The 13,616-nt window shown below is 41.0% G+C and overlaps 3 protein-coding genes across 4 annotated transcripts; 1 reads left to right on the plus strand and 2 right to left on the minus strand.

The window, feature by feature from the left end:
* Window positions 1-590: 590 nt before the first annotated feature.
* On the minus strand, window positions 591-3,100 carry st3gal7 (ST3 beta-galactoside alpha-2,3-sialyltransferase 7). Of its 2 annotated transcripts, none has more exons than XM_054600286.1 (8): window positions 3,001-3,100; window positions 2,569-2,728; window positions 2,362-2,488; window positions 1,940-2,277; window positions 1,552-1,738; window positions 1,260-1,400; window positions 778-927; window positions 591-681 (listed from the first exon to the last, which is right to left on the minus strand). In XM_054600286.1, exons 2-8 carry the CDS (start codon window positions 2,721-2,723, stop codon window positions 595-597), a joined length of 1,185 nt encoding a protein of 394 aa, XP_054456261.1. In that variant the 5' UTR covers window positions 2,724-2,728; window positions 3,001-3,100; the 3' UTR covers window positions 591-594. The 2 variants fall into 2 exon arrangements, with proteins under 2 accessions (XP_054456261.1, XP_054456262.1); XM_054600287.1 differs by having other exon boundaries at window positions 2,569-2,733.
* A 958-nt stretch (window positions 3,101-4,058) lies between these two features.
* Window positions 4,059-7,377, plus strand: ankrd2 (ankyrin repeat domain 2 (stretch responsive muscle)). Its single transcript, XM_054600612.1, has 8 exons — window positions 4,059-4,132; window positions 5,105-5,251; window positions 5,476-5,583; window positions 5,674-5,772; window positions 5,913-6,011; window positions 6,157-6,255; window positions 6,347-6,445; window positions 7,120-7,377. Exons 1-8 carry the CDS (start codon window positions 4,064-4,066, stop codon window positions 7,234-7,236), a joined length of 837 nt encoding a protein of 278 aa, XP_054456587.1. The 5' UTR covers window positions 4,059-4,063; the 3' UTR covers window positions 7,237-7,377.
* Window positions 7,378-10,983: 3,606 nt separating this feature from the next.
* Window positions 10,984-13,316, minus strand: morn4 (MORN repeat containing 4). The gene is made up of 4 exons (XM_054600812.1): window positions 13,238-13,316; window positions 11,424-11,538; window positions 11,229-11,338; window positions 10,984-11,139 (listed from the first exon to the last, which is right to left on the minus strand). Exons 1-4 carry the CDS (start codon window positions 13,302-13,304, stop codon window positions 10,991-10,993), a joined length of 441 nt encoding a protein of 146 aa, XP_054456787.1. The 5' UTR covers window positions 13,305-13,316; the 3' UTR covers window positions 10,984-10,990.
* Window positions 13,317-13,616: the final 300 nt, after the last annotated feature.

A 13,616-nucleotide genomic window follows, 5' to 3' on the forward strand; every position in this document is an offset into this window, starting at 1 on the left:
TAGTTATACTTTAAATGTTTCACTTTTTAAAAAAACTGCAGCTGATACATTTTTATAAATACAGACACTGTCCATTGTTGCCTTTACTACTGCTATTGTCTTAACATGTATGAATGAAGCATGCATCATTGTATGTGCCCAATAATTTAGATTATTCTGTGGGGATAATAAATATCAGTACTCTCACATTCATATGTTTGAGTCATTGTAAACAGAATTGAAATTACACTATTTGAACCATTGAACCATCACATCAGTTTTAGAAATCAGTCAAGTCAGTCGCTGATCATGTTCCCATGTGTGATGACATAATTATTCAGCCATATGACAAATACTATAAGCGTAACAGTGACAATAAGTTAGTTGAATTTACTGGACATGATGGGTTAAGTCTCACCAATCATGAGCTCGTCTAACCTTTTAATTTGCTCTCTCGTCAGTCAACCCTGGAGACTGTGAGTATTTTAAAGGTCAGTTCACACTGTGTAGGATTCTTCAAGCCGGGCATCGTTATGGAGGACTCCACGCGGCCTCACAGTGAGAGGAAGGCGTGCATGTAGAGTTCAGTACATTATCAGTCTCTGCACTGCTGACTCATAGAGCTCCTGTGAGGTCCGTCACAGCTCCTGAAGCCACCAGGTCCCTTAAGAAGAGTTTCTCAGCATTAACGTTGTGCACCACCTGGATGATAATGATAGAAATGAGCCAAAGTTAAATCAAAAACATGATGCTTAAAGCCTTAAATATGCATATCACTGTTTAGTAATCTAAATTTACTTGAGCCTTCATTGCTTCCATGTGTATGGACTCGTAGTAGTGAAGCCTGGCCTCTGGGTGCTGCATGTCATAGCCGAAACCTGCCAGGCTCACCTGGTCACACAGCTGCAAAGCCATCACCAACGCACTGGCGCCCAGTGTTGGCACCATCTACTTGAAGAGAAAAAAAATGCTTTTTGATCTGCTTCTTCAACGAGTATGATACATTGCTCTATAGGAAAAGCGCATTATAAAGGTCAGAGGGTTTTAAAATTAGCACATTATCCTCTTTAAGTGAAGGTTGTGTTTGCTCATCTTTCACTCCCTTCATCATAGGTTTATAGCAAAGTCGACACGTCTGAGCCAGGTATATCCATGTATTATTCAGGAAAGGTTAGGCCACTAATAAAGGGCCATTGTCCTAGGTTTCCTTTTTTTCTATTTGTATGCAGTAGTGTATAAAGACAAACAACAAAGCATGAGAAAAACATGTTAGAACTCACGTTTCCCTGTTTCAAAGCATATTTCTGTAAAACTAGTCCTGTCTTGTGAATAATCTCCGGGTGGAGGATCCTGAAGTTCTCTGGTCCCAGTGGAATATCATCCACCACCGCCCTCCAGAACCATATTTTGGACCAGAAGCTCTATTGAAGAACAAAACAGAAGAAGTAGAGCATGTGAGGCAGTGAGTGTGATGATGTGATATTGGTGTTGCTGCACGAGTTGCTGTGACACTCGTGGCTTATGTAATATAATGTTTCTATGTGCAATGGTTCGTGTGATGTATAGGCTTACCAGAGGCCGTTTGGTGATGACAGAAGTGAGCCAGTCCAGGTCCAGGCTCTTAAAGACCACCAGAGCAACCATGGTGGTGTTTTTGTACTCGTTTGCGGAGTGAGGTGCTGCCTCTGGGTAAATCAGGCGTATGGTGGTGCGAGAGCCAGTGTCTTTCTCGTAGCCAGACACTGGAGCATTATTCAGCCTGGTAACAGAGTCTTCATTTTATGTATGCATTATTTGTTTGGTTGATGGAGTCCATGTTTTCAAGCTTTTTCCATAACTTCAATACATTTTTGTCTGCTATGGAAAAAATCCATCAGCATGAGTTAAAAATAGCCACCATAATCTATCACACTAGTACGATATCCTTCCACCTGTGCCTGTCTAACAGTGGTGCACATACCTGATAATGATGTCATACTGATCTATATGGGATCCAAGACGGCTCCCATGTAGAACCCCTCCATTGCCCACCACCACACATCTCCTGCATTTGCCTTTACTACTCAGTGATGGAGGCAGGCCAGGCTGAGGCAGAGACGCAAGAGCGAGGGCCAGATGCTCCTCACTTCCCTGGAGCCCCAGAGGAGGGGACAGATCCCAGGGCACAGGCCTGCCCTGCTGCACAAACACAGGGATTTCTAGGAGGCCTGCAGAACATGACAAGGGCTTGAGGTGGTTTAGACACCAGCGAGGCTGACAGGGGCCTGAAAGCAGGGAGGCTGACTGATTTAGTAAAACCTAAAGAGAGGCCCAAACATAGAAACAGGTTAGGTAAGAGTGAAGAAATGATCCAAAATGATCGCTAAGTGTGTGCCTCCTTACCATATCTTCAGGAAGTTGGCTGCCATCACTGAGAGCTGCCACTTTATCCAATGGGAGATATGCAGGAATCAGAATAGCCGAGTAGCATCCAATGAGAAGCAGCAGACTGAAGGCAAGGTTTTCACTCCTTTGCAGGAGAGAAAAAATATAGACAACAGCATTAATTCACATGTCCACAAAATAAATACAGTACCTGCAGAGATGTACCTGCCAAGAACAAAATCCCTGGAGTCAGTCTTTGCGATGACTTGCTGCCGGTGAAAGAAAGGTGTTGGTGTTGGTGTTGCAGCCTCTGTAGCCTCGGGCAGGAGTGGAGAGCCGTCGTCTGGGGCCTCTACACTCAAGTGATTCAGTGTCACCATGGCACCTGTACTTTCACGTGAAACACACACATCATTAAACTGGCTGTCGTGCATATAACCTAAGTACTTTAATAACAAAAATGTCATTCACTAACATCGCTTCTCTTTATAGTAAAGAAAAACATTCTTAATAAAAACATCAAAGCATTTGTAGATCTGATGATACCGTATTACCAATTTCCCTATCAAATGTAAATAAACACTATATTTAAATTGTCTCTACAAAGTAAAACATCAAGAGAATCATCAATTGTGTAATATGAACTATATAACTCACAGCCAGCCTGGTAGAGATGTAAGCAGATGGTTAACTGTCAGCTTGCCTGTGCTACTTGCTTGAAGGGAAAGCAGTGCCTTGTGTAGCTAAAATGGCTTCTGCTGCTTCCTACTTCCCTGAACTCTGCCCCCCTCCATAACAGGTTAAACATTAACAGTCACTCAGTCACACTCACTGGCAGGAATGCCTGTAATCAAGCATGTCTGTTACCAATTGTCCCATCCAATAGAAATCTCCATGTAAATGTCAGCAAGAAAAAAAGGGGAGTGGCTGGAAAACCAATTTATGGTGAGGAAAACGTGATAAAGAAACACCGTATCACACCTTTCAGGTTTGATGCACACACAAAAAAGATTCATATATCTACTGTTCGATATGTGTGTGTGTGTGTGTGTGTTTAGTCTGATATACCTTTAAAATGTTTGGAAAAGATACCAAAGCTGAGTCTAGACAGCGATTGATTGTTGGTGTGCTTTCAACCAGATATTTACAAGGTATCACTTGGCAGTAATGAAACCTTTATAAATAACATAATCCCCCAAAACGGTGTGTTAATGAGGGTTGTACTCCTGTGAAGAGAGGAACACACTAGTGCAGCCTCAGGAGTGGGTAAAACCAGGAGCTTGTGGAATGAATGTACCCACGGCTCATGACTCGGGGCATGACATGCCTGAGGGTTGGATGGACACGGACACACACACACACACACACACACACACACACACACACACACACACACACACACACACACACACTGCGTGTGCATGACAGATAGGAAAAGAGGGAGAGGGAAAGAGAGAGGAGAGGGCGATTGTTATGCTGGCACACAAACATACATGCAAACACACACCAAAGTGCACACACACCTGTTTGATGGGGTGACACAATGTCCCACTATGAACCCGGTATTCTAGCCAGGAAGTCACTTGGGCTTGCAGCGCTTCTGTATAAAGTGACACACAGTCCGGCAGATTTTACTCCAGGTTACTAGTTAAAGTTCAAAAGCTTCAGCTTTTAAAATTTACTTTATTGACTGTTTTATCTTTTTTTGTATCAAACAGAGATGGAAGAGGCTGTGCAGTGGGCAGCCAATGGGATGGACCATAAAACAGGAATAGAGAAGAAACCTCAGGTAGGTGAGAGAAATACTAACATTTCCAACATGAAATTTGTGATGATTTTTCATTGATATGACAGTTTGGCTCCTAGAATGATAATTATTATAAACTCACCACGAGGGAGAATCTTTTTCATCAAAAATAATTAATGTTAGTCATGCCACACTCTCACAATTTGAAAAGCCCTAATTTCTAAAAACATGTTATTTTATGTGAGGACATGTGAATTAATGAGCTGTTATACCCTAGAAAACAATTCAGCATTGAAGTTAAGCCCCGAACATGAGGATAAAATGTCTGTCAGCCTACTTCAACAACCATTTGTGGATACATTGAAAAACAAATGTCAAGGACTGCAATATTGAAATGAAATTGCTTGCAGTTAGATCATTTTCTTTTCAATCATAACCTGATGCGTTACATTTAATTTGCCAGAGTTTCACTAAATCCTGTTTTACTTAAATCTAAATGTACACATACATATCCTGTTCATATCCTTTACCTTTCAAATACATAACCATGATAATTCTGTTTGCTCCAACAGTTAACCTTGTGTATCAGGACATTTGGTTAAAAGTTGTTTTATTGTTATGCCTAATTGACTTTTACCATTTATTTCTGACACAGCACTACAGAACACAGTCTATTTTGACATAGATTGAGAATAATTTATATTCAATTTATTTGAACCGAACGAAAAAATGAACTGCAAGCAAAAGAGGTTATCAAAGTCAATAATGGTTTAGATAAACTTCATACAATACAACAGCACATAACAGGCAATTTTTTGGGAACGTTACTTTTGTTATTGCCAAGCCTAGCTTGCACTATGCTGTGAATTTATTTTGACATTAACACTTCCATTCCCAGCTCTCAACACCCCTTAGCCTACTTGGCACGTTTGCTTTATAAAGCCAATAGTACCTCTCTCATCTGGGTGTTTCAGTTGTGTTTTCTACATTATCGCTGTTTCTGTCATTTTCCAGGCAGAGGAGAGAGTGAGGAGGATCTCCTCAGACCTACACTGTGAGATTCTGGACTTGAGTGGAGGAGATAATATCACAGAGCTGTGCAAAAGGAAAAAAAAGATCAAGAAAACAAACTTGCCCAGGGTGTCTGTGGAAAGCCCTGTGGTGAGCTGAAATTTTCAGAAACCTTATGTTCATGTGCAAAACAGAGATATAAAATGTAATCGCTCTCTCTCCTGTCCCTGTGTGTGTGTGTGTGTGTGTGTGTGTGTGTGTGTGTGTGTGTGTGTGTGTGTGTGTGTGTGTGTGTGTGTGTGTGTGTGTGTGTGTGTGTGTGTGTGTGTGTGTGTGTGTGTGTGTGTGCGTGCGTGCGTGTTTCTGTGTGACAGATAGGGCCCACGGATACTGCAGAATTCATGAATGCAGCCAGTCAAGGCAAACTGAATGTAATAGACAAGTATCTGGCTGATGGTGGGGACCCTAATGTCCATGATGAGGTATGCCCTCCCTGTGTGGAAGTAGCTCAGATACATTTACAACATACTACTAATAGTAATTTCTATTTATAATATATTTAATCTTTACAGTTAAAGAGGACAGCACTACACCGGGCCTCTCTGAAAGGACACATTGCAGTCATCCAAACGCTTTTAGAGAAAGGAGCCGATATCAACTTTAAAGATCAAGTACGACGTGTGGGCACATGGCTTGTTTGTAAAGATGATGATGAGATTGGTTGAGATTATCTTCACTCACTAAAGCTCCAGCCTCGAGTGGCCTGAAGTGAGTGCTATTAATAGAATGGGACCATCCTACTGTGTTTCAGTTGGGTTCCAGGGCCATACACTGGGCCTGCAGAGGGGGAAGCCTGGATGTTGTCAAAGCCCTGAAAAGCCTCGGGGCTGACCTGAATGCTAGAGATAAGGTGAATGAGCATTTTATTTGTGACTTAATTGGTACCGCGACTCATATTTGTGTATCCGTGAACAGACCGTCGGTATGATACTGACACACAGTTATGTGTCCAGTATGTCTTTGGCTATGACTGTATATCAATGTCCACAATGCAGTTGTACAGCACTCCTCTGCATGTGGCCACAAGAACAGGCAACAACACCATTGTTGAGTACCTGCTGTCCTGTGGTGCCAAAATCAACTCCAGGGACAGGGTAGGCATCAGCTCAGCAGAGTGTTTCCCTTCTGTGTTTCATCATCTCTATAATTCATTTCTTGCCATTAATAATTTTATTCTACTCTCAGGAAGGAGACACAGCCCTGCATGATGCTGTGCGTCTCAACAGATACAAGATAGTGAAGCTGCTCATAGCTTCAGGGGCAGAAACAAATATAATCAATCATGTGAGTTTTTCTACCCCTTCATGTTGATGTTTGGTTTAGCTTGAAGATGATTTTAAAGGAATAGTTTGACATTTTGGGAAATTTACAAATGACTTTCCCCACCTTAAATTTAGATTGACGATCAATACCATGCCATATCTGTATGTTAAATATGATGCTACAGCCAGCAGCCAGTTAGGTTAGCTTAGCATATAGACTGTTTTTTTAATCCAAATCAATTTGCTGTTTATGACAGAATGTTGACAGACTATTTCTTTGCCTTTAACAGTAACTTCCTGGAGTCAAATTAAATGGCAATTTCAAATTTATTGATGAAATACACAAGATCTAAGGTGTTCCCTAATGAGCTTTTATGATGCTGGTAGGTGGGTACTGTTACCTTTAGACAGAGCAAGGCTAACTGTTTCCCCATGTTCCAGTCGTTACGCTAAAATAAATTAATCTAACTAAAAAAAGAGATTAGCTGCTGTAGCCTTACATAGACATTTAACATAGACATAGACATCCAACCCTCGACAAGGCAGCAGATAAACATTCCCAAAATGTTTAAGTATTCTTTTAAAGGACACTTATTAAATGGATATAATAAGCTAAGATGCTGTGGCTCATATCTCAACAATGTACACACAATTCGACCCCTTACTAACACACTGACAGTAAGAACTGCGTTACAGGAGAGAGTGACCGCAGTGCAGCAGGTAAAACAATGGCAGTTTGACATCATGGAGACCCTGCAGAGACTGGACAACCTGAAGGAGGTGGGACCTGAAAACACCTTCAGAGAGGAGTGAATAGTGCAAAAGATTTACATCTCGTTTTTTCTTTATGACATAACAATAATAATAATACGACTATCTGTCTCAGGTTCAAAATACATTCTGTTATATCAATGTATGTCTGTGTACATCATATTTGAGTATTTGCATTATATGTGCTCACCAACAAAACCTTCTTTTGCAGTGCATGGGGTTTTGAGATTTGTCTGAACTCTGACATTAACAAATGTCAGCTTGGGTGTGACAGATTCAAAATGCTCTGCTTATCTTAAAAAAAAGGAAACAAAGCTGAATTTCTCAAAGGTTTTTGCCAAGCTTTAGCTTTTGATGTTCTCTTCTGAAGAGCTCTATTATCTGAGCAGCGCTCCTATGGCTGTTTCCTATCTAATTTGTGATGCCTTTGTAAGTTGAATAATATCAATAGATAGTGCTATGCAGAAGCTGCATTTGAATATACATCAAGAGGTCCTTGTTTTATCAAGGCGACGGATAAGGCCAGAGCACACAGTAGCACTGTGTTTAAGGCGTCAGCTGACGATAGCAGAGATGGCTGGTATGTCCCCGCTTTAAGTCAGGGATTCAAGGGGAGCTCAGTGGGCATATTTTCCTTCTATCATCAGTGGCTCAAATGTTCCTGAGGGAGGTTGGTCATTCACACGGGGGAAACCAACAGCTTGCTCCAATGCTTGCAATGTAGTTGTTTATGCAGTTAGTCATTACACATACAGCCATTCATTTTGTGAGCACATTTTGTTCAGCAGCTACTGCAGTGTTATTCATAATGTGAATGTTAAATGCTGTTTTGAAAAGAGTGCAGTCTTCTGTTAAAAAGCAATGTGTTCATTGTAGACAACTCATCAGATACATTATCAGCCTCAAACAGTATTTCCTGTTCCAAGCACGGCTGTGTAACTGTCAGGGACTTCAGCGGAGACATGTAACATGTGCAATACAAGGTTATACACACTACGTGACCGAGCTGTCATTTATTTTGTCAACCTGACCCTAACAGAGTTGTCACATTATATCGTCAATATAATAAAGTTTATAGATCAGAATGATCAAATCTGTTGGACTCGTATATATGTTTTACAGCTTTAGTTATGTTGTCTTCAGTTCTATGTGAGCTAAAAGCTGTGTGCTGTTGTGCTGAACTGTTGCGGAGGGCTAGAGTGGTGTAGAATGAGAAGGGGGATGGGAAACACTGTAGGCTTCTGCCTTGTGCTGTGTAGCAGCCAAAAACCAGAGGAACCTGTTTATCCATGAAATGGTTGAACTTCTTCCCTATAGCTTCAAATAGTGCACATCTCAGCCTTTGTGTTCGGATATCAGAAATGGCTGCATAATCATCTGAAAATGAACTACTGTCATGTTTCTGTGTCCGAGCGCATGGAAACACATTTCTTTTCCCAACACAAGGCTTTATTACACACATTACCGCCTTTGTGATACATACTCCGACCTATTCCAAGAGAATGACGTGATACTGTGTAGTAGTTTTATCTAAGAGCACTCAAAGCAACATTATATTGTTACTGGAAAAAAGGTAACCATGGCAATGATATTTTCCAGGCAGGTGAAAGTCTGTACAGGCACGCTTTTAAAGCACCATTTGTTTCCAGTTGGAAATAGATGTGGAATTCTTGTGAATTAAATTCCACTCAGGCCGGCGTGTGTAGGAAGAGAAGGCTTGAGCAGGTGCCTTCTCCGAAATAGCTGTAGGAAAAATACTATTACATGATCTGAAAAGCAGGACATTACACACTCTGCACATACATGAAAGTATAATTTGTGCTTGTAGATAGTGGTACTGATGCATGCACTGGTCTGCTTTTCTGTGTCCAATGTTACCTTCAATCTTTCTGATTGTACTTTGCAGCCAAAGATGGTATTTGAAGCGAGCAGCAGTATGGGTTCATGTTATTAGATATTGATTATTTTTTCCTCATAGAAAATAATAACAATGAAAACCAGGAACTGCAATAATCCAAGCTTGACACTTTAGGACTATTTACAACATAATCTCATATCAATTCCCTGTTTAATCTTCGGTCCTTTTGGTTTTTTTGCACGCTAAAGCCCCAGGTGGATTTGTCCTCATTGATTTGTCTTTATTGTTCAGCTATAAGAAATTACATATGTAACTCCTGTTGACTGTTCCAGGCTTCCTTACCTGTAATATAATTTGATTGTCTTTGGTTGAATTTCTATGTAGCAACCCTAGACAAGCCATGTCTACAAATGCTTTGTAAGGCCTATATACTGTTCAAGTACAATGCATTCATCTGTAATCACAGAATAGTTGCGATCGGCTATAATGGTTAATACATTTCTCAAAATACTCAACCACGTCATAAATAACTCAGTAACAGCACTTTCTACCTGACCAATCAAACAAGTATATCTTAATTCATTTGAAAGGTCAGAACAAACACAATCAATGACAATGAATACGTGTACATCTCACAGAAAAACACATACATAATTACATATTCTTAAATATACATCTGGTTTATAAATTATTTCATTCAGCTGCCTCAATTAAGCTATATGTCCCTAATTCAATGCATTTAATTCTGATTATTTAACAACTTTGAGAAAGTCCAGTCATCCAAGTCTTTCAGGTGATACAGGGGGAAACATGAGAGAATTATCCAGCAGAGTTAAACCTCCTCTCCCATGATTTCCACTGAGAGAGGGAGGTTTATTGGAGGGGGGAGAGTTACTGGACAAGTGAGTGATGGGAGCTGAAACTCAGCACCAGCTTAGCAACGTTTCCCTCGGACTAAAGCCATCTTCAAACAGTCCTCAAATTCATTTGGACAACAGACACCTTCGGGCCAATGATGAAGAGGAGAAGGGGAGGAGAGGGAACTGCATGTCCTCTCATTTTCAGATGGATACCCTGTAACTACACTCTTGTACCAAAATGTCTTTAAGGCAAATGTGAATACTGATCTTCTAAAAGGAGAAACATCAGGGACATAATGCACGCAAAGATAAAGTTTGCAGCAGCACTGTAAATTTAGATGAGATTTTAAAGGTGCGCTGTGGAGTGTTTTTGTAAACAAAGAAGTTATGTTTACATTCACATCCGTTTGGCCTGACAAACGCATGGAATGCATCCCCTTAGTCATCGAAAATGTGTAAAGCTAATATTTTTTAATTATGTTTGAATTGTACATTGTTTAGGTCCACTTTTGCATGCTTGCAGTGCCAGAGGTCAAAACCCCACATGGGACCTTTAAGTACCACTCGGTTGTAATAGATTGCAGCATGTTTTTAGGATAAATTGATCTATATAGTGGCTCAAGTCTTCTCTATACAGACTTACTTTTCTGTTCCTAAAAAAGCAGAAAAAAGCAAACGCTGAGAGGTCTCCCATATTCTATTATTGTTTTGATGTATGAAAGCTAACTCTTCTTGAGAAAAACACTAAGACACTAATTATGAGTACAATAATTTGAAGAAGGGAACCCAGCACCATTTGGTGTTTACATGACTTGTGAAGTTAAAGGTGTGCGTCATGGTGTTGAGCATTTCAAGTTGGTTGTACAGAAAGCCATTGTTTGGTCAAACTGCATGTGCCTTCCAAGTCACTGTGAAGGCTAAGCATGGAAGATGCAGGAAAAGAAAAAAAGAGATATGGTGAAAAAGAGAGAAAGACACAGAGAGAAGAGCTGGAGGGAAGTTTACTAGTGCACATCCTTGAGGCCCTCCTGGAAAGTGCTGGAACTCTTGACTGTGTCTCCTCCAGGGTCCATGACAGTCAAAGTACCAGACAGCGAGCGTTGGAGGCTGAAGCCTGCGCACGCTGCACAACTCCTGGACACTTTTCTCTCTTTTGCAGCTTGTGGTTTTGAAACAAGCCTTCGTTTCGTGGGACACCGTGAGCTCCATCTGAGAAAGTCAATAGCCCTGAAGGAACAAACACAGGGCACTATGACCAACCACAGAGACACTGCAGACATCCTGATGAAAATGTTCCAGTGGTGTAACAGACTTACCATATCCCTCAACACGTCCATCTTTGAATTCCCCTTCAAACTTCATGCCGTCATATCGACTGAAGACTCCTGCGCCTTGAAACTTTCCGTGTGCAAATTCTCCTTCGTACCTGAAACGGTGGAAAAAAGGGGCAGGGAGTCATTTGTCCCTTTTTTAATTGAGGACAAAACCTGCTTTCTTTTTGGCTCACTCACCTGGATCCATCTGTGAAGAGCAGTACACCAGAGCCATGGAAGAGTCCATTCTCAAAATGGCCAGAGTAGCAGGTTCCGTCCTGAAACTTGAGCTGGCCAACACCATGCCTCCGACCTGGAAAGTCGCACATCACAGTGAGTAATGGCTCAAACTTCAAACAGATGATGGAAACACAAGAAATCCTGTCAAGGCAAACAACCTTGCAGAATCACGTTATACCAACATGGGTGTCACCATGCCTCATCTAACCACTTAGCCTCTTTTGGATTAATCTTTCTTAATAGCATGTACTATACTGCAAGAGATGACCAACTGAGCTTGACATTTGAACTTGAAATGCAGCTCAGGGTTTTACATTCACTTGGTATTGGAGAGCCACTACATATGTCACGAGTCAGTACGTGCTCAGATTTAGGTATCCTCCCCCCCTTGCTGTCAGCTAAGGTTTACTACTGAATTAGGAGTCCCATCTGCCTCCTGTGTGGTGGGAATTACAGCACTCTAATCCAGCAGATTTTTTAGCAGGGATTTCCACTTTAGGATCCAGACTTTGAAAGCAGTAAAGGAATGTACTTGCAGTCCCCTCCTAGTAACCTATGATCCACTACTGAAGCTTGAAATCATGTCAGAGGGCACACACCTACAGGTTTCTGGGCAACTGTTACAACGGGATTACGAACGCTTTTGCCAAACAGGAAAAGTAGGCCAAGTTGCCTTTTAAGGAGGACGGATAAACCAGTTAAAATTAAGTTTACAGTGTTTGCGTTGACCTAAAAGCAGCTCAAAATCATCCCAAACCCTGATTCCAAGATAGAACTAAACCCTCCGGATGATGATGTTCCTAGTATTTCGATGTAGTTGGTTTCTCAGCAAAAGCTGACAGAGGACTCTCTAAGATTTCCCAAACAGGTCCAAAGTCTAATCCAGACGATCCAAATCCAAAGCCAGAGCTGGTAAATCTGTCTCTGTTCGTCAGGGGTTGCCAATGCTAGCTAATTGGGATTTGATTAAACAGCTTGGGCTTGCATGTCACTAACATCACTGAATGTGTGTTTCAGAGAGAGTTGAAGCAGTGCAAGCATCCTCATAATCATTGCTACAGGTGAAAATTTGACAAAGATTAAACATGTTAGTATGCACACATCCAGGCGGATTCATGAAATGTGCTGCCACTGGTACTCACATTTGTTCCTGCTAGCTTCTCCATAATACAACAACATTACATGCTGATGATTTAATGAGCCTCAAGCCATCCAGAGTCAGAGAGTTCTGTTACCTAAGCTAATATAGGGATGTCACAATATAAGATTTTCACTACATTAATATTTTGGCCAAAACAATCCGTAACAGATTTCTTAATTTGATCTCATTTTACTTGAATGTGTGCACAAGACCATGTTTAACTACAAGAAATACAGTGTATGAGTCTAGCTAAACAGGTATGTGTGAAAAAGATTAGATCCTTTAGAGAAGTAGCGTGCTGGGGAACCTTGCCAAAATAACATTAATATTGATTGATATTGATATTTTGTTTACGTAGATAATGTTTTCAGTTCTTTAAATTGGGTACCAGCATACCAGAATACTTTTGTTAAATCCAAACTTTGTACTGAATGCATTTTCCCAGTGTGTCAGTGTCTCACCATTCCCTTTCACTGGGCTGTTAAATCACACATTGATGCCGTCGAGAGACTTATGAGGACTAGATGTACAGTACAGAAGGTGCAAGCGAAAGCTTGTCTCCTCTCTCTAGTTAAGTAAGTTATGCTTGCACACACACTTTATTTAAAAATGAGAAGCAGGACTGTCTTGCCTTCTTTCCACTCGCCGTGGTACTCTTCCCCACTGGCATAGGTGAAAGATCCTCTGGTCAGAGTCATGTCCCCTCTGTTTTTAACACACAAACACACTCATTGACAACAGAGCCGAAGAACACATCTATATTGGCGACCAACAATTTACATTTAAAAGAAAGGTTTTCAGAGTGAGAGGGCATCTGTGAGTTCTTTAGCTGACCATGACCTCTGACCTCACTGTGGCTCGAAGCAAGCAAAAAGAAAATGTTCCCTAATGGGATTATTACTCCTTCAGCCCATGAAGCAGAGGGAGAAACTGTCTATTTATGACATTTTGTTACAGTCATTGTTGCTAATGTAATCTCAATTCCAGCTGGGTGTTAATGTTACAATGGT

Source organism: Anoplopoma fimbria, chromosome 6 (assembly GCF_027596085.1).
Source record: "Anoplopoma fimbria isolate UVic2021 breed Golden Eagle Sablefish chromosome 6, Afim_UVic_2022, whole genome shotgun sequence".
In the NCBI taxonomy this organism is placed as follows: Eukaryota; Metazoa; Chordata; class Actinopteri; order Perciformes; family Anoplopomatidae; genus Anoplopoma; species Anoplopoma fimbria.